General features: G+C 35.0%; 2 protein-coding genes across 2 annotated transcripts; one reads left to right on the forward strand and one right to left on the reverse strand.

Annotated features, from left to right (window-relative positions):
* Positions 344-11,140, reverse strand: LOC18609047 (mannosyl-oligosaccharide glucosidase GCS1). The gene is made up of 22 exons (XM_007044015.2): positions 10,673-11,140; positions 10,473-10,546; positions 9,977-10,228; positions 8,964-9,132; positions 8,282-8,368; positions 8,089-8,157; positions 7,885-7,978; positions 7,496-7,578; positions 6,685-6,792; positions 5,812-5,933; positions 5,551-5,658; positions 5,402-5,475; positions 4,421-4,546; positions 3,682-3,749; positions 2,977-3,126; positions 2,840-2,890; positions 2,522-2,578; positions 1,549-1,698; positions 1,272-1,363; positions 1,010-1,119; positions 774-837; positions 344-683 (listed from the first exon to the last, which is right to left on the reverse strand). The coding sequence occupies exons 1-22, from the start codon at positions 10,967-10,969 to the stop codon at positions 539-541; spliced, it is 2,550 nt and encodes an 849-aa protein (XP_007044077.2). The 5' UTR covers positions 10,970-11,140; the 3' UTR covers positions 344-538.
* LOC108660663 (uncharacterized mitochondrial protein AtMg00860-like) lies at positions 27,337-27,882 on the forward strand. The gene has a single exon (XM_018114920.1). The coding sequence runs from the start codon at positions 27,337-27,339 to the stop codon at positions 27,880-27,882; it is 546 nt and encodes a 181-aa protein (XP_017970409.1).

The following is a 27,974-nucleotide window of genomic DNA, read 5'->3' on the forward strand; positions in this document are numbered from 1 at the left end:
TGGGTTGAAGTTTTCAATATTGACCCTGCGCTCTGTCCAAATTATTATTGCATTAATAAAATAATATCTAAAATAAATTTTTAATATTTGAATATAAAATTCCTACGTATGGATGGGCCTCGGCTTAGCTCTCTGAGGTGTTCTGAGCCGTGCCCATTTTAATCTATAATGTTTTATTGAAAAGAATGCTTAGAGAGTTTTACCCTTCTGTACTTGGTTCAAGTTGGTCGAGGAACTCGGAACCAATTTGAACTTGGTCAGTTTCTAAGAAAGTAAACTAAATCATATAAAAGAAAACGCATAATACAAAAAAAAAGAAAGGTAAAGTTTTAGGGAACTTGGCTTGGCTCCCATATAAGCGATGGGCTAAAAGGCACTCTGAATGAACAATGTGCGGGGTTAAGAAGGCTTCATATCATATACCTACATATGACCATATCTGTGACGTACAAACGCTTTAAAGGAGTAGGACTTACCTGCAGTTTAAAATTACTACTTTGTTCTACCCAAAAAAAAATTTAATTTTAATCACAATGTCCTACATTTCATTGTAAGCTTCTGCCATGATTAATAGCAGAAGTGATGTCCAACCAGTAAATACACGTGCACCTTTTCCCTTGCCCTGCTTCTGATCATATTGTTCCCACAAAAACCCAGTCTTGTGATAGTTTTGAACAACATTTCTGCGACATTGTAGCAAAAGTATATGAATTGAACTTAAGAAACGGTTGAGCGTAGTAATAGACCTAAGGTGGGCAGGATGTGATTTGTACCTTATCAAATTGTGTCTCAACTCATCATAAATGGCTCTGGCTTTGTCTCTGTACGGTCCTTTCTCTGCAGAAAATTACTCAGTAGATCAGCAGAACCAGAGGCATCAGAAGATAAGGGAAAAGTATTAACTTTCTTCGTTTTTAATGTTTCATTTTCTCTTTTCCTGTTCTCAATTTGGTGGTGGTTTTAGAAAGAAGAGGGAAGAGGAGAGGTGTGAGAGGTGAAGATCATTTACCCAATGAGTAATGCCGGAGCGAAGAAAGAATCATGAAGTTCATGTTCATCCAAATTGGACCTCTCCAATAAGGTGGGTCATGCTCTGTGTTGCGTTTCATGTACAAGGAGCTACGGCATAGAAGAAGACATGCAAGAAGACACTTGGATTCATTAAAGCAAATAAAACAAGAAGATCAAGTAAATCATAGCCGCCTTTAAAAAAAAAAAGTAAATCATAGCCTTAAACTGAACAGAATAACCAATACATTGCTCAGGAATACCTGGTTTTGGCAAGTGAACGGAGTCCATAATTAGTCCATAAGATGCTCTGGTTTGAAATGAGGTCTAGCTGCTTTTCCAGAATCCATGATTCCTGTACAAAGTATAATATAAGAATTCTATTAAAAAAAAAACAGCATAACATGAGAAATCTATAATGATGAATAAAAAGTAAAACATATAAAAAGAGCTTCAAACTGTTTACAAAGACAACATAGCAAAAGCACCACAGAACTGATAATATATTAATTTGGTCATGAGATCATCTAGGAAACTTACAGGTGGAATAATTCTGGTCATAAATGGGAAAAGGCTGACATAACCAAGATTAGGAACCAATTTCAGCTCTGGCCTTTCTAATACCTCCCGAACAAGCTCTCGATTTGCATGAGTATTTCCTACAGTCACTTCTTTCCAACTTAAACGGACCTATAATAATTAACAGCAGAGAGCTAATTTCAATGAAAAATTTTGAAACAAGGTATAATAAAGTTCAGAGTCATAAATCTAAGCCAATGGCATGACAATCTACTTAACTGAACAAATTCAATTTTCACATTATAATGTTGGGGCATTTTAGCATATTGAATCAGAAAGTTGACACTCCAGTTATGAAAACAGGCACGGAACAGCCCAGAAAATTTCAATGCCCAAAGTATAATTGTTTGCTTAGTTAGCATCAGCATTAAATAAGTGAGCTGATTGGATATGCTTTCACACGGATATAAGGTTTGTTTGATTGCTGCAGCAACTTGAGTTGGTGAGGACTACTCTGTTCAGACACGTACTCTTTGGACAGCATTATTATACTAGTAAGGCTTGGACTAAGTAGTCAAGGATGCTGTGCATGGATGAATGAAGTTGTCATGATTCGGACTGCATTCTCAAGCTTGTCACGCTTCAGACAGCTTTATGTCTAATGTTGGGAGCTAGGAGTTTTTCTTTTGTTAGGAGTTCTGTCCTGTTTTCTATATTGAGAGCATCCGGATATCCCTAAGTCCGGATATAATGTTTCTGGGGGTTCTATTTTTCAGTTACTTTTATTTTTATCTTATTGTATTCATAAAAGTCCAAAGTTGTTTTACTTTGGCATTCAGCAGTAAAATTGCATAATTTTCAAAAAAAAAAAATCTGCCTCATCTGCATATATTGCCAGATAAAATGGAGAACAGGTCTAACATGAATCATTCACTGGTCAATAAATTACTAGATAATATAGTTTATGTAAAAAACCAAAATACAAGCAGCATACCTTTTCTGTATGATTTCCAAAGTCAAAATAAGCTCCAGAAGCATGGTCTAAGTGCATCTGGTAAAGCATCAAGACCAATGAGACATGGAAAAAGCAGAATTTTAAGAGCAATAATTAGAATTGCTTGTACATTGAAAAAATTCTAAGACACTTCTACATTGTGCTCTTCGCAGAGAAGATGGAATGAAAAGGAAAGAGGAATCTGTGTAAAATAACATTACTATAAAGATTTTTTTTTAATGAATCAGGTATCACCCATTAAGAGCATCAAAAAGTAATAAGAAAACAATTCAGACAACCTGATGACAAAAGACAAACCTGATTCAGAATATCAAAGTCTGAAAGCAGCTTAGCTGTAGAACCATACTCCTGCACCAATTCATTTCCAAGATCTATTAATTAATAGGTAACTTCTTATAACTCGGAGAATGCTTTTTCTCATTATGCATTTCTACCTTTCCAGGTTTATTTTCCTTATCAATCAATTCTGCAATGGAATGCAAGCAATCTGCCGCAAGAAGCATCCAACATCTAAGATCCAAGTGGCGTTCATCTTCACTTGGGTGTGATGCACGAGGATAATCATCTAGCCCAGATGACAGTGTCTGGAGACAGCAGAAACCATTTCCATTTACTACAGAGGTCTTCAAAAAGAAGCTTTGTTTTTTTCAAAATAAAACTTATGCAAAATGAAAAAGGTAAACTATCTCTGCAAACCAAAGCTCCAAACAAAGCTAGGATAAGCTGACTTGTCTCCAAAACCATGGATTCCAATTGCCCTTAGGCCTCAGACAAGGTCAGAATCCAACGGTGCCTAAAACATCCAATTAGTAGCCCCAAATCCAAACATCATAAAAGATTTTTGGTTTCCAACAGTTCAAGGAAAAAGATTTTGCAAGCCAAGTTTCTGACACATTATGGGCCAAACAGCTGCAGCCTACCCTGACAAAACTTTGTTGCTTTGACCCCAAGGCTCAAGCTCATTAAGAAAAACATGTAGTTTACCAGAAAAATTGTTTCCATGGAATGTTCTGAAAGGAAACAACAATCATTTGAAAGCTAATAACATCACGCACTATTGTTTAAGGGCTTCAAAAGAAAGCAAAAGTTTCTGTTTACATATGACTGTCAATGTTTGACAAAATGCTGAAACATAGAACCTTTGGGTTTAGTTCACGAATTGTTGATTTGTCTCTCCCATGCCAGTAATAGCTACCAATATCCTTTCCTGTTATCATAAAATCAATAGCAGAATTAAAAGGAGTGGGGAGGGTTTAAAAAAGGTAAATCTCATTACCTCAAGTTCTCAATAATTCAAAATGGCTTCTCCATGTATCCATGGCAAGGGCATTTAATAGATCTAAAAATCAGTTCAAAGAATGTGCTTCCAAAAAAGTTACTTGAGTAACAAACTCAAGAAAGCCTTAGCCCAGCCACATAGGTTGTTCTGGACATGTTAATACTTTATTATCGCCATTCTACCAGCAAATTTAATACAAAAATTTAAAGAATTTTAGTTGTTTATATCTGTATGAATTTAAACTACATTGTAAAACATCAATAATATCCTCCTGCCCTGAACTTCTTGCTTTATACAGTTATGACTACAACTGTGACACAACACACGGGGGTAAAGAAAATGCTGAGTATGAATGTCAGTAAAGTTTGCCAAACTCTGCCTGCTTTATATTCAATGTCACATCATAATGCCATTGCACATATATATACTGATGTGACAGAGACTCGATTCTAGTGCCTGATAAACTTCAACCACATTTATCACATAACCCCAACCAAACCCAAGGGGGGGGAGGGAGGGGAGGGGGGTGGGGATCACCACTGCTAACACACATTCTTTTCGACAACACCCTGCCTGAAAAAAAAATACTAGTAATATACCTGACTGGGTAGTGTTGAACCACTTGAACCATGCTTCAAGCCGAACAAAAGCCTGCTGTAGGAAGGAAATGATCTCATTGCTTTCAGTGGCTGAGAACTTGTTCTTCTTTATACCATTAACCAGATCTGAAAGAGAATTTCATACTACATTTCACATCGTGTATTGTGTATGATGGAATCTTAATGCAGGGAAAATAATGCATATCAGAGTACAAAGAAAGGGAACTACAATTTCAAATTACTCAACATCCGTCAATCATACCAATTCAAAAAATTTTAAGACTCCAAACAAATTAGAAAACACAAGCGAAGGAAGAGCCTGATTTCATGTCCATTAGGCCATGCACATTTTTGTTGCCTGCACGTGTATGATCACCAAATACTATCATATTTCTGCTTGTTTGGCAGGGTATCTCCAACTCCTCAGAAAATATTATATATTCACAAATCAAATTCTTATTATCTATGCTCATCTTCTTGCACTTCATCCAATTATTGTATCTCTGCTGTGGAACTAAATCTAAATTTATTTTATCAACCTATGTCCAAGCATGGTAGTCAAATTCCCAAAGTAAAGCATAGACCACTAGACTTTGACTTCTCAATCTAACACCATAGATCTGAATCATCTGATACAATCTTTATCATATTAATATGAGTACTTTGCAGAATCACTCGATTGGTAATAGGAGAATTATCCATCTAACAGTCAAAATTGCTCCAAGGTCAGAAAATAACTGGTTGAATTTAGATTAAAACATCTCCCATCTACTTTAAGAAAAATGACTTGCAGGTACTCAAACCGGTGTTGGTAGATAACAATCCAGTGATGCACTGCGCTGAAAAGCATACCACTGCAAAAGAGCCTAGGACCAAAGCTTTTCATGACTCTGAAGTAATCCTTCTCTGTCCTATGAGTTGATGGAGTTAAATCACCCTCCCAACAGCATTATAGGACAATTTAATTTGAAAACAACTTACCACGTAAAACCAAAAATAGTGTTGGTGGATTTCCATTACTTGGATGCTGCAGAACAAATTCCGCTGGAACCTTACTGCAATTAAACCATAAAAAACCTCAGAATTATATAACCTGATAAACTTGGAACTTTGAATTTACTGCAAGTTACCTTAGTGCTTCAGCACCCAAAATTTGCTCACGAGGTATCCAACCATCAATATTTATCAGGTCCAACCAGTGTCCTAGAATATCCAAGCATATATGAAGATCCCAACGCCTGCTCAACATTTGTGGACATACATGCAGGCACATGCCACGGGCATGATAAACATGATACATAGTAATCAACTCTGGATTGTGTGGCTTACTGCAGAAATAAACTTAAAAAAAATGGAGCAAGATATTTATCTCACAAAAATGTGCAACTAACCAGATTAGTAGTTGATGAAAACCTTCATCCCAGAGAAATCCCCTTGGAAAGAAAGGTCGACTTGGAACAGCTGTGTATAGCTCAGCTGGCCAATATAGAAGAAAATCATCATGACTTTTAACCTACAAGAGATATACCCCACTGTATGACTTTGTCAGACAATATAAACAAGGGACTGCTAATCATAAATACAAGCTCTAGAAATTTTTTCTGGTAGAGTTACGTGCAAACCGAAAAAGTAGAAAAGGCCCGGGGGGAAGGGAGTGGGGGTGGGCGTGGTGTGGAGCACACAAATAGACACATTACACATATACAGCAGAATCTAGTATCTGATCACTCAATTTTCCTGGTCTTTGTTATTCCTTTCTATTTGAGAATAAAACCCCCTGCAATTACTCAAATAAGAAATATACAGGAGATCCTGAAGTAAGATGAACTAAATGATTGAACATCATATAACACCAACTTCATGTTACTGTTGGCAGAGAAAGATATGATATGACAGCTGAAACTTCTGGAAGCATTTTGGATTTTGGACATAGAAACTGCTGCCAACAAGTTGTTACTTGGAACCCAGCAAACATACATTTATTGAGCTCTCAGAATCCAATTTAACCTTACTCCCTGAAGTTTATTGTGTATCTGGCTCTTGCAAAATTGTTAACTTAAACTGAGAAGTAAGTCAACTACCAATAGCCAATATCCTCTACTATGTTCTTGGGGCATGATCAGAGAGTTAGGACAAAGGTAAACAGGAATTATGCCACAAAGGACTGTGATGACTAGAATGATCAAGTAGCAAGTAAAATGTCCCTAAAAAAGACAATTAGACTGCATGAACAAAAAGAAATAAAAAAATTGCAAGTCACTCACATTAGAATTTTTGGGAACTGAAATTTTTGATTGGCCAAAGAAATAGCCAATGCCACCCAACATGTTTCCAATAGCAGCCTTGCCAACAGTAATGGATTTGGAATCAAGCTGCAAGCACAATGGTACAACATCAGAATCTTCCTGGAAGAGCAAAATTAACACCACTGCAGACAAAATGAGAGACTGCAGAAGGAAAAGAAAAATAACTCTTAATGGCTACTGATATGACCTTAAGTGCCTACAAGAGGGCATCTTATTGAGCATTGCTGAACTCTTAATTGCCAAAATTATGTATCATGACACCATGTCGATAAAACTTATACTAAATAAGAGAGGATATTATAGTTTGGTCTGTTGAGTTTTAAAATAATAGCCCAAAAGCTAAGCAACCGGAAAGAATTCCCTCTCCAAGTAAACTATCAAGATTGATACATGAGGTAGAAGTATGTCATTTCTAGGAATCATGGGGGAGAGGAGCATCAGAAATGTCTGACATGAGACACAATGAGTCTCATTATTCAACAACATACTCAACAAAAAAAGTACTATATGATTCAATAATTTAAATTAAAACAGCTTTGATCAGGGCCAAAGATTCTAACCAATTCCTGACATTGATAACCCAATGCACAAAAATAAGCAATTACTATATTTCTTCTTCTACAGGACCTAAGGTGACTAGAAAGGATATCTAAGTGACAGCCACACAATTTATGACAGAGCATGATGATAGAGATTGAAAAATAACTAATAAAATGGGAAGAACCAAAGAACATGCAGAACAATGAAACTACTTAAGAAATATCAATACCTTGTCAGCAAGCTGAAAGCAATTCTCAAATTTGGCATCAAATTCTCTCTGTTTTACTTTTAGTTGATTGGTCAATGCGACACCTAAATTAATAAAGCAAAGGAATATATAAGTCTTGAAATAGAAAAACTCACTGTAAAGTCAGGAAAGGCCCAGAAATAAAAATAGAATTTTTTTTTTTTTTAAATCTAATTAGCAGCAGATGATATTATAGGATCTAATTCCAAAAGAAACTTGAACCTGAAAAACAGATTTAAAGATTTTAAATATCAAATGTTAAGATAAAAGATAATAAAGCATGATAACTGCTTATGTGTAAGGACAAAAACCTCAATACTGTTAAAGTTTCTTAATTTAACAATAGTTTTATTATGGAGAATAAAAGATACCGGCAAGATTGCTTATGCGTTCTTCAACTCTTGAATTTATACCAGTTCCAGATACAAAGACAGTATCTGTTTCCAGTGGAATCCTCCCTGAAATCTGTGCATAACAATTGAAAACCGAGGAGGTAGACAAGAAAGACAAACCAAAGTTAACTACAAGAATGCAAAATATTTCAAGACAAGTACAATTGTGTTTACATAATATACCTGAAAAACTAAAATGTTTGAAGAGCTCTCATAGATATCAGGCAGCTGCAGCCGACTAAATCTTCTTACCTGGTAAGAGATAACAAACAAAAGAAGTCAAGGAAAGAACCCCTAAAAACTAAACAATACATACTTTGTATAAGCTTCGAACAACTGAAGGGAAATATAGGACACATATGAAAATCTAACATACTTGGGATGCAAGGTTTTCCTGAACAAGATCAGACAAATTGTGGATATGAGGTGTCCTGAAACCAGAATAATGGACTTCCAAATCAGCCTACAAAAGAGAAACATATGAAAGTTGGCTTCAGATCAGTATCTAGTGAAAAAACTATGCAGAAACAAAAAAATATTGAAGTCTAGAATTTTTATTGAGTAAATTCCATATATTGAAACCTTACAAGCAATTGGTGAGAGATATAGGCAGGAAAGTTTTATTAGTCAACTAACTATTTCAAACAAATATTACAGGAGTATATAAGCTATTTGGAGGCTGACATTCAGCCAGAGAAAACAAACTAGTTAACTAATATAATTTATGTCTTGTTTTGTTTGTATCCAGAGTACTCAAAATTGCAACATATCTAATAAATCGCATATCATTGTGTCAAATTGGGCAATTTGACAACTAATGATTTTGAAGCAACAGAATACAAATTATACTGGTGGGGAATTAAGGTCAGTCACTTCCCTAAATGCTAACCAGTAGGAATATGATTTCTGAGACCTGAGTTGCTTTGATAGCATGAATGGCAAGTAAGCCAAGAAAACTTCCTACCATATAAACTAAATTTCAATCACGAGCATCAAATTTTCAAACAAATAGAAGTAAGTCTGGTCATTTCTAACTCTGTCATTCAATCACCATTTACCTCTGATTTTAAATGTAGCTGCCAACCTCCAATGTCTGTGCGTGACCCTGATGCCAGGAGAGAATTCTCACGAATGTCCAAGATATCTCTACCTAAACTTAAAGAATTTCCATCTTCATCAGCCAAATAGAAGAAAAGGTGCACATTTTTCTGCATCTCGTCATTCCACCTAGATATGTAAATTGAGCGTGATAATAATGATTGCATTAGAAATTTGAATATTCAGCTAAGAACACACTCAGAATTGAACATTGTGCTTTGCATGAAAGTAAACAAATGCTACAGATAGTTTCAGCAAATCTTGTCATTCTAGCTTGAAATGAACATGCAAGTATGAGTGCATAGAGGAGTGGAGAGAGGGAGAAATGTTTCATCCATCTATAGTGGATCAGGTCTTAGATTAACCTCACCAAATATGGAACTTAATCCTCATTCTCCAAAGTGTAGGGCCAGCTATATAGGCAAATTTATACATCATGCATTATATTAACTAAAGAATTCTAGTCTTAAAACTGAAATCTGAAAACCACTTTAAATTTTAGGCCCACAGACCTCATCATCAGTTTAATACATTTACAAATGTATTTTTCTTTTATTCAACCTTTTTCTTGTACTGTCTAAATCAACTTTAACAGTCTCCTTCTGGCTTTTCTTATCTTGTTTCTGATAGCCAAAATTTCTCCAAGAACAACATTGCACTTTCTGCATGATGAATTTACCAACTGATAACAATGCAATAAATTCAAATATAAGCAAATATACAATATAAGCTCTTAATTTACCATGACAAGTCCAAATGATCAAGTGAGTTCATACAAAGTGCAAGAAAGGATTGTCACACAAGGCACTCCAAACAGGTCCTTCACATCTCAATCAGGTTTGCTTGCAGCATTCTTACTAGGGAAAATTGTTTCTCTTTCAAGATACATATTCTAAAAGTAACTAATAAATGCACCAAGTTTAACATATGCAATTAACTATGGAAAGCTAAAATAACAAATGAACCAACATACCCCTGACTTTGCACATTAATCCGAACTGTCCAGTCTCCTCCATAGCCACTGCCCACCCCCTTAGATTTCAAGAAACTTGTTGCTAAAGTCATATCTTGGTCAACCAGAAGTTGATGTCCAAAATCACGTCCATTATGATGTGTCCAACCATATGTGCTTAGCTCATCAGAATCTTGGCAGATGTGTCGCATAAAATACCTCCCATCCTTTATACCAATCCACATTAACCCAGCAATCAAAGACCGGGGACTCCTGCCATTTACAATTGCTAATTAACACCCCCATCAGTGGTGATTGAACACTCAGAATAAGTGATGAATCAAATAGTACACAAAACCCAAGGAATGTCGCAAAATTGTAGCACATTATTATTCACAATCTCTTCAGGGCAAGAATGAATACAACATAAATATTCGTATTCACATGATTTTTTCTTCTCTAATCAAAATTATAAAAGTAAAAAATATCACATACTATGAAACGGAAAACATACTACCTGGCACGAATTCCAAGATAAACATGAGGACGATAAGTTCCCCAGTATAAGCTCTCTTTGTGCTGTCCTTGAAACTGCCACAAATCAAGTCTCCCCCTCAGTTTAAAGAAAATAAAAAAACAAACAAATACTAAAGCATACATATAGTCGCATTTTAAAATTCTATAGTTGAAAAATTGAAATGATATCACTTGGTGCACCTGAGGTAACTCCATAATTTTGGGAGCAGGAAATGGAGTGACGACTCTGGGTTTCCGAGCTACTTCAGCTGGATTAATGAGATGACTGACTAAGAAGAAGATGATTAAGGACGCCAGGATGCCGAACCCAAGCACAATTTTAAGATTAACGTTAAGGATTCGAAGCGCGTTGCCGCGATCTCTAGTTTTATCTCTGCGGAGGTTGGAGTTTGGTTTAGTTCTGTGAACAGCGTCTTCGTTGACATCGGTGTATGACTTGGCTCTGCTTCGAGCGCTCCGTCGACCGCCTCCGGTCATTCTTAGATTAGGGTTGACTAGGGCGGAGGTTCAAGTGATCATTGAGAGCGGCGTTTCTCCTTGCACTGAAGTGGATCGAGGTCTTTAGGAAGTCTTCCTTTTTTCAGTTTTTAACAGAAAATACAAAGGCCGTGGAACGGAAGCTCTGATGTCACAAAGTGAACTTCGTGCGAGTTGGGACTGCTTAAATTGTATTCACAAATTGTTAATTCATAATAAATAAACAAAAATTATTTAGAAGACGTTTAGACAAATCTGACGTTTTTTTTAACGGATGTGATATTTATTTTAGCAATAACTATAAAGTATACTATATCAAATCCTATTGAAGAAAATTTTGCAAAAAATGATAATGCAAGATAAATTGGTGTAATATTACTGTTTTAATCAAAACATAATTTAAAATTTTATATGGTCAATTGTATGGATGATAGTTTGGCTTTAATAATTTCAGTGTCGCGATTAAATATTTGAGGTAACAATGTTACTAAATGCAACAATGTGTAACATAAATAAACAAATTGTATTGATTTATAGTTGAGCCATTTGTATCATAGTTTTTCAATTTGAATGTATTTAACAACACCTTATCGCAATGATGACATAGAAATATGATGAGAAGAGATACAAAAATTTTTCGTTAATTGTTGATTGTGATGATGTTATCCTAAAAATATGGTGGACCAATTTTTTGTAATAGCGATTTAAAAATACATCGTCTTTTTTTTAGGGACGACATTCATCATGTATGAGTTACACATCAATAAATCAAAATGAATTTCATTATCTCATTTTCACAACTCTATGATCAAAAAAATGCATGTCATTGTGAGACAAAAACACGTTTGAACTGCTTACAAACGAGTGGGAGTATAAAGGTATGAACTTTTTGCCTTTAAAGAAGGCTGATGAGCAATGGGAGTACTAAAGGTGAAAGCTTTTTAAGAATAAAGGTCATAAATAGAAGTGTCTAAGCTTATAAACTTTCTATAGTGACGAAAGGTATGATCTTGGGAGATGGTCATTGCACTACTAGAATAAAGAAAGGATTTTTCTGTTTTAGCTTTTTCAAAAAATTTTTTCTCTTGCTTTCTCTCTCTTTTTCCTTCTCTTTTGATTCTTTTTCACTTTTTCTTTTTTTTTAGGTGTCTTTTGGGTGGGTATTTATAAGCCTGAACCTTTTCTGCTTGTTGGAATGAGATTTAAAACTTATCTTTTTGTTTTGTACCAATTGGATTTTTATCTATCGTGCTTGTTAAATCGACATGTTATACCTTTGGTGTCAATTCTTCATGATTTTGGAAAATTTGCACCTATTTGGTTTTCTTGAGAATCGACATGTTCTTCATCTAGTGTCAGTTCTTCATGACATGCTCCAAGTCTGCACCTTTTGTTCTTTTCCCAAAATCGACATGTTGTGCTCTTAGGGTTGATTCATGTGTGTTTCGCGCTAATCCAAAATTTCAAATTTGAAATTCTATGTTCCATTCTTATCCATTTGTTAACTTCTGCTTCTTCTCCAAGTTTCTGACCTTTTCTCTCTAAAGCTTCCGGAATCAATAGTTAACTCCTTGGTGTCTGTTCTCACTTTATCTAGTGGCTTCTGTTTCTCTATAATCGACATGTACTTATTTGAAAATCGATTTTTCTTGTAATAGAAAAAGAGATTTTGCTTTTTTACAATTGAGAATTGATTCTTCACTTTCTAAAGGTCGATTCTTATAGCTGAAAATTTAGAGTTTGAAGATTTATAAATAATTTTCAATATAAAACCAACTAAAAAACTCCATGGGGATTTTTTGTACATTTGAAAACTCTTTCAAGTATATCATCTTTGTCATTTCAAAATTAGAATAAAGATAACAAATTGGAATAATAAAAATCCAAGCGATGTAAAAACAAGAACACAATATATTTGTAGAGGTTCGGTCTCCTTGCCTATGTCCTCTCCCTTAACTCATTATGGAATTTTAAATTCATTATAAAAAATACTTTTTAAGGCTTAAGCATAGCCTTTACAATACCTTTGAAGGATCAAGTACAACCTCTTTACCTTTTACTTAGGTTAAGATATAACCTGCCAACATAACCTTTTTCAATCGGTTAAGATATAACCACTTAAGAATTTTACAATAAATGAAGAGCTATAAATGCCTCTTAAAGGTTGATAGGCTATAAGGTTTAGCTTGAAAGTGATGGGTACAAGAGCATTGGAAAAATTCAACTCAATGAATGCTTGAAAAAAAACTTAAATGCTTTATGAGAAGTGAATAAATGATCTTGAAGCTTTTCTCAAGTGTGGAGAGATTTTTCAAAGTCTTTTTCTTCTTCAAATTAGGTGGGAAACATCCTTTTATAGCCTCTTAATCAATTAGAGCCATTGGAGGCCAAAATTGGTAGAAACTTACCATTTGAAGCATTTAATGCTGGTCTGCCGCGACTCTAGGATAGACTTTGGTTGTTGGCGATGTCGATCTTGGCTGGAAATTTTTCTTCAATTTACACTATAAGATTAAGCTTTTAAAGCATGGGTGTTGATCCTAGCTCCATGTGTTTGAATTGTTTATGTCTTTCTTCTTCAAGGATCAAGCTTTGGAAGTAAGGGTGTCGATCCTCCAAACATCTAGAAGCTTCACTTCTCTTTTATTTCTTCTTAGGATTGACCTCTCCTTGTTGGGGTGTTGATCTTCCAAGCTTTCAGTAGCCTTTTTACACTATACTTCATCTTGGAACCAACCTACAAGCCACGGGGGTTTGATTTTAAGTGTTTCCGATAGCTACTTTATTTTGTGTCTCAACCTGGAACCGACTTTGGTGCAATGAAGGGTTGATCCTATGAATTTCCAATGGCTTCTTTCTTTTTTGTGTTTTGTTGGGATCAACTTGCTCTATTTAAGGCTGTCGATCTTGCTATATCCAAAAGCTATGTTTACTTTTTCTTTTTCTCTAGGATCAATCTTTCACACTAAAGGGCTCGATCCTCATAACTAAAAACCTGATGTTTTGAAACCTTTTGATTTCTTCTAAGTACTGAAGACTTGTCAAACATTTTCAAGGACCTTACAGAGTTCATTGATTGAATCAAATCTTTTCAAATGCTTGTGTGCAAGCCTAAATCAATTTAATTTTGTCAAATCAAAACATAATTCAATTTTAAAGCTAACATAGAATTTCCATTCATAAATTATAAGCTAATAATCATTCTCATAATAGAGTTCAATTCAACACAACATTAGTACACACATAATGAATAAACTATGCTTTGTCTCATAATTAAGTGAAATTCCTATCACCATATAACCATGCTCGCAAGATGTCAACACTATGGCCTTGAGTCTCTCATACCCACCTCGTACACCATATCAATCATCGTGACTCAATGGATTGCGACCATTCAACACCACCCTGTAAACCATCCTCGGTAATGTCATGATGGACTAAGGCCTTTCGACTCCGCCACGTTTATCATCTTCTCATCACACATGCTGAGTTTTGGGCCATTCAACTTCTCTCTTATACACCATACTCTTCACACATCATCAACAATATTCTACCCACGCAAGTAAATGTATCGCAAAGATACTATAGTGATGAGTAGAGTGTTAATCCCACCGAAAATTAAATTAATTATTACTATTAACTACTAAATTAACACACTTTAATTTTATCTAAACAATTAAAATTAAAACTAAAACTAATAAACTAATAACTAAAACTAATCTAAAATATATCAACAAAATTATTTTATTAACTTCTAATGATTACCAGATCTAAGATTATGATCCCTCAATACTTCATCTGAATATTGTCTTTTTCTCTTAACTCAGTTTAATGGATTAAGTTGCTAATCTAAAGTTCTAAATTATTTACAAGTGTCAATCGAGTTTCTCGTAAAAATACCTCTTTTATTTAATTTACTATATGTTTATGCAAATTATATTAAAGAAAGATTCATTAAGTTCATGCTCTAATTTAGGCTACGTATGGCTTATAGGTGTATGTCTACCTTATATACAAATCAAACCACCTAATCAACTAAGTGCATTCGATCGTACGCTATTCTATTCAAGGTCTACCTAAATCTCCTTCGTCAGGGTTTAACCTAGGTTTCTAATTCAATCTAATTGGTGATCAAGCAACTAGAAGCATTAAGAACAGAATAAAATAAACAACTTAAATCCATCAAACATAAGTAAAAGAGAGATAAATAAATCAAACTACATATTGAGTTTTATCATAATCTTAGATAAACAATTTAGTTCCCAATCAAATTGCACATCATCATCAAATAAAAAGATAGAAAAACTCAAGAATTGTATTCTTGATATCCAAATCTCCTTGAATCCTTTAAATTCTTCTTTGCTTCAATGACTTTGTGGCTTGACTCTTAGCTATCAATTTGGTGTTTCGTTTTCTCCTCCTTTTAAAAGTCCTCCGAAAGGTTTTTGTATAGGCTTTAAAGTTAGGCCAAGTTGGGTGAAGAAATAAGTTAATTCAAACTAGAATTTCCTCATCAGACTATGTGGGCCATGGCCTACTACCTCCCAAGCCCCGGGCTGGACCATTTAAATAGCAAAAATTGTAATTATTCTCGAACTGCTGCAGTGTGTAAACTTTAACAAGACTTTTGGCCACCTTCTACGTCGAACTGGGCAACGTGGTGAATATGAAAGTTGTATATTTTTTACTTATCTTTCCAATGATCCAAGAATCACTTCATTTGGATCTGTAGAGAGAGTTATAGTCAAAATATTGAAATATATGCAGTGAAAGTTTGCCCTTCGAAATTGCTCTCCTTCTTTCATTAAAATTCTTCTTTCATTAAACACCTACAAAAGCACAAATAAATCAATAACAACCTATCTTAATCACATTAACACTAAATTAAGCGTACAATTAACTAAGATTAGATTGAATCACATAAATTAATTAATTTAAAATAATTAAATAAAATCTACTAATTTCTATGTATTACTACAAGAACTAAGCTCAATTACTATCAAAATTAAGTCCAAATAACTCTATATCATAGAGTTATCAACATCCATTCTAATATTTCAACATAAACCTTCACACATTAGCCATATATATATAACCATACACAATCACAAGTTTATACCAATGCGCACATGGTTATCATCATCAATATTTTCCATATCAATAATGAACAAGGGATATCATTTATCCATACACATCATTTGATGTTTACATGTCATTTCACCTTTATTATACCATGGAAGGATATTTGAAGAGAAATCATTTGATAAGGCTTGTTTCCTTATTCAAAACTACTATATAGTAATATTTTTACCTACATAACATATTGCAAACTTTTTCCAAAACATTTGAATAGGTATTCGAAACCAATATTTTACCAAAGTCATTTTAAACATGCAATGGCAAATAACTCATCAAAATATGCTTACTTTACGTACCCAAAATACTTAAAAAGATGTACCCATTCACTTTTTGGAGCATTTTTGACCTTTTCTCGACTTTTGATGAATATGGTAGTCTTTATCCTTGTTTTGAAATGACAAAATTGATTGAAATAAATATGCTTTGAAAATGAATGAAAGATGTTTTTAAGTATGAAGAAAATCGACATGGATGTTTTAAAGCTAATCTTAAAAAGGGAGATATCTTTAAATACCAAAATTGATTGAATATGCTTTGAAAGTGAATAATAATGTTCTTGAACTTAAACATATGCTTCTAAGTTTTCCTAAAGAGTATTTGTTTTCAAACTCATGGTGTTAGCATAGGAATCGAATTCTCAAAAGCAAAGTTGAATTCATAAATGAAAAGAAAGCAAAATTTATTTCTTTATCACAAGAAGAATAAATTCTGAAGATAAGAGAAGTCAGGTCTTGGCAAACAAAAATAGTGAAGAATTGATTTTGATAAAAGAAAAAGTCAGTTCTTGGAAAAAAAAAAGCTATTGGAATTGAAAAGAACCGACACTTAAGAAAACAACAATTGATTTTAGGAGAACAGAATACAGAAGGCAGAAATGTAAAAAAGAAAGTATTGATTCTCCAAATAGCATAAGTCGGTTTTGAGTGAAGAATGAACCAAAGAGCACAAGTTTGGAGACAAAGAATTGATTTTACATGGAAAAGATTTCGATTCTTAAAGCACCAAAAGCAAGAGTAAAAAACTTAGTGACCGAGAAAGAGATGGTGTGAATGGATAAGATTAGAGCGTCAAAAGTCAAGTGAAATTCAAATTCTGGCGTCAATCAACAATGAAGAACCGAAATATTGAGACAGAAGAATCAATTCTCCAAAACTGCAAAGGTGTCACTTTTGATTCAAGTTGTGGAAGAACCGATATCTTAGGAAAGAAGAATTGATTCTCCAAAAAAAGAAAATTCTAAACTTTATAAAGAACTGACATTTCAAAAAAGAAAAATCAATTCTTCAAAAACAGAAAGTTCTAGACTTTATGAAGAATTGACAATGCATGATCAAAGACTCGATTTTCAATATGCAACGAAAATGTGTAAGCTGGTTGGAACGTACAAAAACTTATTCAAATTTCACTCTAACAAGTAAGAAATCCACTTTGAGGATGTTAAAGGTGCGATTTTTTATTGATTTTGAACAATTTTGAAAGATTTTGAAGTGCCAAAAAGAGGGAAAACAAGTAAAAGAACAAAGAACAGAAAAATCCTATCTTTGAGCAAGAGTAGAACCAAAAATATTAGAATTTGATCTTTAGCTCATATTACTTGAGCTTAAACCTCCTTTGATTCATCTGTCTTGAGAAAACTCTCATCTTTCTAAACCTAAACATCCTATAAACCTTCATAGAGGTTTTAAGCTAATTCTTTTTGAGAATCTACTATTGTATTGCTTATACCTCTAAGCAAAAGGTAAAAGGGTTTTGCTTGATCCTTTAAAAAAGTTGTATCTTGTGTAAAGGTTGTGCTTAAACTTGAAAAAAAGTAATGTTTTGGTTAAGGTTATGCCTTATCATATGAAAGGGCATGATGTGAAGGTTACGCCTGATCCTGTTAAAAGGCATGTTATAAAGGTTATGCCTGACCCTGTTGGGAAGGTAAGTTGATAGTGGATTCAAACTCCTTGTGCTATCAAGGGAGAGGACGTAGACATTCGAAGACTGAACTGTTACACCTTCAATTTTTTATGTAAATTAAGTAAACTAAGAATTATTTATGAATATGTGAAGTCTTGAGGACTTTGATGATATATTATGTATGCCAAGTGTTTGAGGGAGTATATGTAGACACTTAAGCAAAGAAAAAATTTTGAGAAAATATGTGATAAATCCCATAGTTTAAGGTTTTGATTTAAGTTTGAGATATAATTGTGAATATATGTGTATGGGATAAAGTTAAATGAATGATTTGAGGTGTGATACTAATAGGGAATGAAACTAGGGTGTTAGACTTGAAATTTTAAAAGTTTGGAAAGCTGAAAATTGCATATTGGAGAAAATGTATCGATACATCTCCAAACGTATCTATACATTCTTAGCAAGATGAATAATAAAGGCCTCTAAGGGATTTTCTATTGATACATTCAAGAATGTATCGATAGATTTGGCTAAAGATAAACATGTATTGATATATTGTCAAAATGTATCAATACATTTGAAGCAGAAAAGCATCTAGTGAAAAAGTATTGATACATTCCCCTCATGTATCGATACGTGTTAGCATAGAGAGCATTCTACCTGAAATGCATTAATACATTTAATTGAAATAAGGACAAATGTATCGATATATTTGGCAATGTATCGATACATTTGGTAATGTATCGATAACCACTGAAGAAAGGCAAAAATAAAAAAGAGATTCGGGCCATTTGCCTATTTAAAACAAAAACCCTTAAACTCTTTCTCTCTCTACAACCTCAAAACCATAAGGCCCCAAATAGATTCTTGAAGCTATTTGAAGCTAATCTGAGCTTAGGAAACACCTCTAGAGCTTTGGTTAATCTTCCCAATTTAGCTAAAATTTGGATATAAGGTTCACGTAATCTAGGTTTTAAGGTATAGGTTTAGCTCTTTGCTGATGGATTTGAGCTTAAATAGTTAGATTGTTAAGATTTGGTTAATTGTGGAAAAGTTGGAATTTTTCAAAAACTTAGAATAATTCATATTTTGATGTTCTGATGTGCTTGATAGGGGAAATGGAGTTCAATCAACTCGTTAGTGAGCTGGAGGACGATTTAAAGGTCGAAGAAGCTTGGCTGGAAGTACCTCTAATTTGTCACTAAGTGGGTTTGATTAAAAATGCATGTGATGCATGATACCTTGATAAAGGCGTTGCCATGGTATTAGAATAAAAAATGTGTATGTATATATATATATATATATATATATATATATACACATATAGTTGCCTAGAAGTAAGTGCCTAGTCTAGAGAACCAAAATATGGCTTGAGTGTTTGTGTGTTGTGATGTGAGCCACATGGGTGGCCTATGTTGTGTGCACATAGGCTAGCAAGTCTAAAGGCTATGGTGAACCCCTGGGAGTAGATCACCCTAGGCGAATGAGATGTTAAGAGGATTTGATTTAATGATGCTTTAGAGACATAAAGGCTCTTAGAACACTAACCGAGCTTAAAGACAATTGAAGCTTGATAAATGTGATTTATAGTTTGATGAGGGACCATGAATGATAAAGGCACAATGGCCTTATCTGTGGATTTTTGTTTCATCTGAGGGATGAATTTCGATCGTTGATTTGACTTTTGGTAGAGTGGAGTTCATTCCTTTGTGACCTTTATGTGTTTGCAAGAATGGTGGTAAGCAAGGATGATGGCATTAGTTTGGCTTGTGATTCCTGCTTGTAACGCTTCGATGCCACCCATTTGAGATTACTCTTGGTGATGCCGACCGTCTAGAGATTTCTCTGGTCGATGACTTTGCTTCTTCATTAGTTGCATTGGAGTTGTGCGTGATCTGATTCTCTGCCAGTTACTTTGGCACGTGCATGATCTGTTTCTCTACCAGTGGCTTTGCCTTGAGCATGATTTGGTTCTCCACCTGTTGGCACCTAGTGTGATTTGACTATGTCCAGGGTAGGACCACTTGTTGATTTGATATGATCTGTATATGATGTAAGATAACCATGGAGATGATTAAATAAATATGATATGAATATGATGTGATTGGCTTCAAGAGTAAGTCTAATGATTAATGTGATAATCTTCAGAAACATTAAGGATGATGATATGCCCTCACCTTGGGGACTTTAGAGGTAATGATATGCCCTATATTTAGATATGTTTGTTTGAATATCTAGATGTTAGTATAAGCCCTACAAGCCAATCTGTGGTTGTATGGGAATTACAATTTTGAGATATTCATGTATGATATTTTGTTATTCATAATAACATGAGGTAGTTCTTTATCCATAAGTTTGTGATTTAATTACTTTTTGTACTTATGTAGATAAAGCCCATGGCACTATGTATGCCTTCCAAAGGAATGGTATTGGGATACAATTATGAGATCCTTATGCATCAAAGCATTGTTTCTAAAACTTCCTATTCATTGTATTATTGAAACATGCCATCAATAATGCTCAAAGATAAGCACATGTTATGTTCCTTACTTGTGAAGTAACCAATCGCTTTCATAGGTTGAAGTATAGAGATACTTGAAACTAGCATGTGGGTGCTTGCCATCAAAGGGTGAGTACACTGAACATGACCCCCCATGAGAAGTGCATTTGGTACCTCACTCAAGTGTCTATGCAATACTTCTCATGTGTCAGTTATGGAACTACTCCCTAGACTTGAGACATCAAGTTGTTTTGTATGTGGAGTACTATGCTTTGATTTCATCCTTACGGGTGCCTAATCAAGGATGCTAAAACAAGATGTTTTTGGGTATAGTATAAAGCATATGAAGGCAAAGGAGTGGTCAAGATAGGAATCATCACCCCAAGTGATTCAAGAAGAAATATCTCATTAGTTTTTGGTTGACATTAGCTTAATCAAATCCTTGGCCAAGGTGATTAGAAGATTATGAAATGAGTTTCATAAGTCTCCACAAAGCTATTGATCTAATTGCAAGAACAAATATAGAGATCAATAAGAGTAGGCACTGCACTAAGCTCTTATCATCTTCAGGATATATGATGAGGGAATGAATTACACTGATAAATTGTACACTAAAAGGTTGTCAAAGAATCCTTTGACTCTCCTAACAATTAGGTGGCTATGATGCATTGTTAGATGCCAATCTTGGTCTATAATATTGAATTTGTTAATTTAAAATTGAATATGATTTATTTAAGTTAATTAATTAGTAAAATTATAATTTAATTCCATTGCCAACATGTTAAGAACCTAATGGGTCACACACAAAGGTTTCAATTTGGATTAAATTGAGAGTGTGATGATTTAAGTTAGACTTAAATCAAATTCTAGGTTTTAACTACTAAGGACCTAATTAAAAGAGTTTAATTAGGTATTGGTTAAATATTATAATTGTTATGATATTAAGGACTTATTTTGCAAATTTTAATAAGTTAAACCTAGATATAAATATCACATTATAGCCATTTTTTTTTGGGAAGGCAACAAAAAAAAGTTTTTCTCTTAAGTGCTACCACTTTTGAGAAGTTTATTTTTTATTTTTTTTGAAAACTTCTCTTTCGATTCTTTACTAGAAATCAAAGAAGAAAAGAGAACAAATTATTGTCCACTTGCTAGCACAAGCCCATGGCATAAAGCTCTTTCCTTGAGAAGAATCCGTTGCAATCGTGTGTGCATCATTAGAGGCTAAGTGATTGGGTGTTTAGGATTCTTCCACACAAAAGATGTTCACGTTTTGTCACCAAAAGGAATCCATTTGATTACGATATTACTTGGAAAGGTAAAACTTTTTCTAATTTTATATGGTGCTTAGCTTTGCATTAAACAACCCAGGTGATCCAAAGGTAAGAGGCACGATTTTTATTTTATTTCAATTTTTGTTATTTTGTTGTGTCGATATTCTAATCATGCCATTCCTAGGACTAGATGCACATGTGGTGCATATATTTTATATATGTGTTGAAAATATATGCTTTTGTTTATCTGCACCACTCACTAAGTATTTGAGTATTCACCGATTTGTATACTATATGCAAATAAATAGGCCACAAAGCTGTGTGGTATCATCCAACAACAGATTGATTTTGGCATCTGGTAAATTTCCATCCGCTATGTCACCCTATTGTGTTAGTCACAAGCTTCTGCTCCATACTTAAATTGTTCTGTATGTAGGCACATTGTGCCTTAAGGGCTTGTGTAAGGGTAGTTAAGTATGAACCCACCTTGGATGTAACACCCCTCTCATTTAAGGAAGTAGGTAGGGGCTGGCATGTGAAAAGAAAAAGAGAAGGAAAAAGACAAAAGAGAAGAGAAAATAAAGAAGAAAAATAAAGAAGTAAGTAAGGGCCGACTTAAAAAGACAAAGAAGAAATGAGAGAGAAAAAAAAAAGAATAAAAGTTAAGCTAACATTGGAAAAAGAAAGAAGGAGAAAAGACAAGAAAGAAAGAAGAAATGATTGGGGGGCGTTCAAGAGAAAGAAGAAAGAAAGAGAAGAAGAAAGAGAAGAAAGAGGCTGAGGACTCGAGGGAGAGAAAGAAGAAAAGAAAGAAAATAAAAGAGGGGGAGCGGCGTCTCAAAGGGAAAGAAAAAGAGAGAAGAAAGGGAAGAAAAAAGGAGAAAGAGGGAGCGGCAGTGCTTGAAGAGCTAGGAGAGAAAGGGAAAAAAGAAGAAAGAAAAAAAAGAAGAAAGAGAGAGGAAGCAACAACGGTGCCGAAGGAGAAAAAGGAAGAAGAGAAAAAAAGAAGGAAGAAGAGAAAGAAGAAGAGAAAGAGAAGCGCCTGCTGGAAGGAAGACCGACAGTAAGGAAAAAAAGAGAGAGGAAGAAACGGGAAAGAAAGAAAGAATAACTAGATATACGTAGAAACCAATAGCGAAGTAGCGTCTTGTTATTGTGAGGTGAGTGGGTGCTAAATTTCAAAACTATATCCCTAAAACATATTTTATATGTTACATTTGATAGTTAATGAAATTGTGGACAACATGAGTTGGTAGATAGCCTTAGGTTGTTTGTGTTTATGACAAGGATTTTAAATCCGTTTTTCCTTATAATATATAAATATATATATATATATATATCTACATGCTTTTAATTATGGGGAAACAAACATTTGATTGGCTTTTCACCTCAAAATCATACCTTGCAAGCTTGTGTAATGTTTAGGCCAATGGCCTTTGTATTGATTCATAGAATTTGATGATAAATTATTTATTTCACTTAGCATGCTGATTTGGTAAATATACCATGCTTTGAGATAAAATATGCACAACACTGATTTGTGATTATATTGTTTACAAACTATTATGTTTTGTAAATGCATTAAATTGCAATGATTTTCATTTGAACGTGATTAAGATATGCTAAGTAGGACCTGTTACCACACCAAGTCAAGTGTGGTATTTGTGCACAAATTAGTAATTTTTGATTATTGATATTTGATTTAAAAAGGGAGACTTGAAGCCCCGATTATATATGATGGCATGGGCAGTTCCCACAAGTAGGTAAAAGGGGACCTGAAGCCCCGATTTGTATATGGTGGCGTCGGTAGTTCCCATGAGTAGATAAAAGGGGACTTGAAGTCCTGATTTATATATGGTGGCATGGGCAGTTCCCACGAGTAGGTAAAAGGGGGACTTGAAGCTTCGATTTATATATAGTGGCGTGGGCAGTTCCCACGAGTAGGTAAAAGGGGGACCTGAAGCCCTGATTTATATATGGTGGTGTGAGCAGTTTTCATGAGTAGGTAAAGGGGGACCTGAAGCCTTGATTTATATATGGTAACGTGGGCAGTTCCCACAAGTAAGTGATGATGTCTGAGAGAGTAAGCCTAAAGAATGCTCACTTGTGGATTTTTTTTTCACTATGCGTGGCATTAACACTTAAAATTTTTATTTATTGACAAGTGAAATTTACATATTCATTGGTGATTAATTATTTTGCCTTTTTATATTTGAGACTTTTCATTTTTCACTTGTCAATGAATTTAATGTTGACAAGATGTCGGAGTTGAAAGATTTTCTAGTATCATAAATACAACCATTTTATATTTGTTTATTGGTGATTTATTTCTTTTAAGACTTGCAAGGTATAAAAAAATTAAAATCTCTTAGTTTTATGAAATGTATTTTTTATGCTTACTCTTGGATTTATAAACATTCCATCTTTATGTTTGTTTTCCCTCATCGCCTGCTCACGGGGTCGATGATGATCACTGAGTCTATGAGACTCACACCCCTTTTATTTCCTCTTTTCGCAGATAGAGATCAATCTAACGTGTAATCATTGGTGCATACGGACTACGCAGAGTAGGTAAAGGCATCTCTTAACCCCGTTTCGAGTTGTTTCGCTATTTAGGGTTGTGTCAGAACGAAATTGCTAGATGTTGAAAAATGTTGTTAACTCATAAACGTGAATTGTTATTATTTTGAATGGAGTAGACAGTAGTTTAATTATTAATATTCGCTTACGCACATGATTATATGTATTTAATGAATCTAACGGAAGTTTTAAATGAGGCTTGTTCGGGACGTAGCAGAAATTCCTCGAAAGTCTAAAACGTCGGTAGCGACCAAGGAGGGGTCGTTACAATATTGGTATCAGAGCCCACGATTTGGAAAAGTCTTAAGATTTCTTGTGTTGTCAATGGAGTGTCAAGTGTAGTGTAGAGTCTTATCCATGGTTCATAGCTGCAACATTGATTATGTATAGAAGGCTACACGAACTCCCTAATCTTAGTAAGCCACCTTTATTAATAATTTTTATTAGTTATTTGAAGGGTGTTTGTTACTGTCTAGGTATCGAGATGCTGCCTAGGTCTCGAGCCTCCTTCAGAGGAATTAAAGGGTTCAATGCCCCAGATGACACTATGGAGGGACCACGTGCATCTTTCTTTAGGAGCAGTGGGAGAGGTGGACATAGAGGTCGAATCACCAAGCTTCAAAGCTATCAAAGTTCCAGTTAGAGGAGAGCTGGTACCAGTTCTGGGGATATGTGAGATGATTATCATGAGGTACCCACTGCCACCCTGGAGGAGATAGCTACTGGATTGAGAGGGTTAACCCAAGAGTTTGCAGAGTTTAGGAGATATGGAGTGTATAAACCAAATGAAATAATGGGTTCTAGTTTTGAAGATTCGGATTATCAACCTTATGAGGAAATAGATCGGGGAAATGTCATGTTGACTCTAGGTGATTTTATGAAATTGAAACCCCCTTCCTTTTCGGGTGCTAAATCAATAGAGGACCCACAAGTATTTTTAGATGAGATGGACAAAATTTATACTACGTTGGGTTGTTCTAGTCACCGGGCAGTTGAGTTGATAGGCTTTAGATTGACGGAGGTAGCGCAAATATGGTTCGCTACGCTCAAGCGCTGTAGACCTTCTAGTTCTGCTTCATTCACTTGGGAAGAATTCACACAGGCTTTCATGGATAGATTTTTACCTGAAAGTGTGAGATACGCTAAGGCACAGGAGTTTAAAACTTTAATACAGGCGCCTGGGATGACAATGTCAGATTATGACATCCAGTTTACTTAGTTGTCGAGATATGCCTCGTATCTAGTTTAGACTGAAAGGGAGAGGATCAAGAGGTTCATTAAGGGGTTACATGGGCCAATATATAGAATTCTAGTCTTTCAGAGATTTACATCCTATCCTGAAGTAGTTGATACCGCTAGAAAAATTGAGGCGGGACATAGAGAGGTTGGGGTGGAAAGAGAAGGGAGTAAAGGAAATCGAGGTGAGGGATCGTCCAGATACAGAGACCCTAGTAGCGGTAAAGATACTAATATAGTTGGACAACTAGGTTGAAGCGATGGTAACTTACTCAAAGGGTCAGCATTCTCTAGTCCACTGAATCAAAGAAGAAATTTTCAATTTCGTAGTCCCCCACGTAACAATGATTTTAGTGGGATTAATTACAGAATGGCTATGAGCAGTGGGATGACTAATTCAAATCCTAGGTAGAGTGGTCAGTGGGGTCCTTTCTGCACTTTTTGTGGTCAGATTCATACAAGGCCATGTAACTAGACGACGACATTCTGTTATGAGTGTAGGGGAATTGGTCATGTGAAGAGGGATTGTCCTACCCATAGACATAGCCAAGAGATGGCTCGTGGCTCAATAAGACCTGATTTTGCTATCGCACCAACTAGAAATGTCAAGAGGGATAAAGGAAAAGGGGTAGCTTCCTCGTCATAAGGTAAATCACAAGGACAACTCAACAAGGTGCTTTTAGAATGGGACAAGCTAGAGTGTTCACTCTGACACCACAAGATGCTCATGTCTCAAATGCAGTGGTAACAGGTAATCTTTTCATTTGTGGTTACGAAGCATCAGTTTTATTTGACCCAAGATCCACCCATTCTTTTGTGTCTTTAAATTTCATGCCTAAATTAGGCAAGCACTATGAATATTTGGATGAACCGTTAGTAGTAACCACCCCGTTGGAAGAATCGTATGTTGTGAAGTATGTGTTTCATTCTTGTGTGGTCCAGCTTAAAGATAAGGACACTTGGGTGGACTTAGTATTAATGACAACACTAAGATTCGACTTGATACTGGGAATGGATTGGCTGGCGTCTTGCTATGCTAATGTAGATTGTTATCGTAAGTTGGTGAAGTTTAAATTTTCTGGAGAGCCGTCATTTGTTATTTATGGTCACAACAGCCATTTGGTCGTTAGTGTGATGGCTACAATTACTAAAGAAGTACAGAGTGAAGAAGAAAATTTAGAAGCTACACCTGTAGTAAATGAATTTGTAGATGTGTTTCCAGAAAACTGCCCGGATTACCTCCCAAAAGGGAAATTGAATTTCATATTGATTTGATTTCAGAAACGCAACCAATATCGATGCCTTTGTATCGAATGAAACTGGCAGAGTTAAAGGAGTTAAGGGAACAACTGCAATATTTAATTAACAAGGGCTTTATTCACCCGAGTGTGTCACCTTGGGGAGTGCTAGTGCTGTTTGTAAAGAAGAAAGATGGTAGTCTCAAGCTATGTATAGATTACCAGCAGCTTAATAAAGTTACAATAAAAAATAAATATCCACTTCCCAGAATTGATGATTTGTTTGATCAGCTGCAAGGGGCTCAATGTTTTTCGAAGTTTGATTTAAGGTCTAGATATCATCAATTAAGGATTAGGGAAGAGGATATGCCCAAAACCGCATTTCGTATGAGGTATGGACATTATGAATTTTTGGTGATGTCTTTTGGATTGACGAATGCCCCTGCTGCTTTCATGGATTTGATGAATAGGGTGTTCTGAGCATACCTAGATAGATTCATGGTTGTCTTCATTGATGACATTTTAATATACTTGAGAAGTTGGGAAGAGGACGCACAACATTTAAGGATTATGCTACAGACCCTACGGGAGCATAGATTGTACGCGAAATTTTCTAAGTGCACGTTTTGGTTGAGTAGTGTTGGTTTTCTGGAACATATTGCATCTAAGGATGGAGTACAAGTAGATCCCAATAAAGTTGAGGCAATTGAGAATTGGGCTAGACCCACGACAGTTACGAAAATCAAGAGTTTTCTAGGATTGGCTGGGTATTGTCGACAATTTGTGAAAGATTTCTCTAAGATAGCCTCTCCGCTAACGAGGTTAACTCAAAAGGGAGTAAAATTTGAATGGTCAGAAGCTTATGAACACAGTTTTAAAACATTAAAAGCTTGTTTGACTTTCACACCCGTATTAAGTCTGCCATGTGGGTCTGGGGGCTACACTATTTATTGTGATGCTTCGAGGGTTGGATTAGGATGTGTCTTGATACAGCATGGTAGAGTCATCGCTTATGCCTCAAGACAACTTAAGAGGCATGAATAGAATTATCCTACACATAATCTGGAGATGGCAGCGATCGTGTTTGCCTTAAAGATATGGAGGCATTATTTGTATGGGGAAACATGAGAAATATA

Source organism: Theobroma cacao, chromosome 2 (genome assembly GCF_000208745.1).
Source record: "Theobroma cacao cultivar B97-61/B2 chromosome 2, Criollo_cocoa_genome_V2, whole genome shotgun sequence".
NCBI lineage: Eukaryota > Viridiplantae > Streptophyta > Magnoliopsida > Malvales > Malvaceae > Theobroma > Theobroma cacao.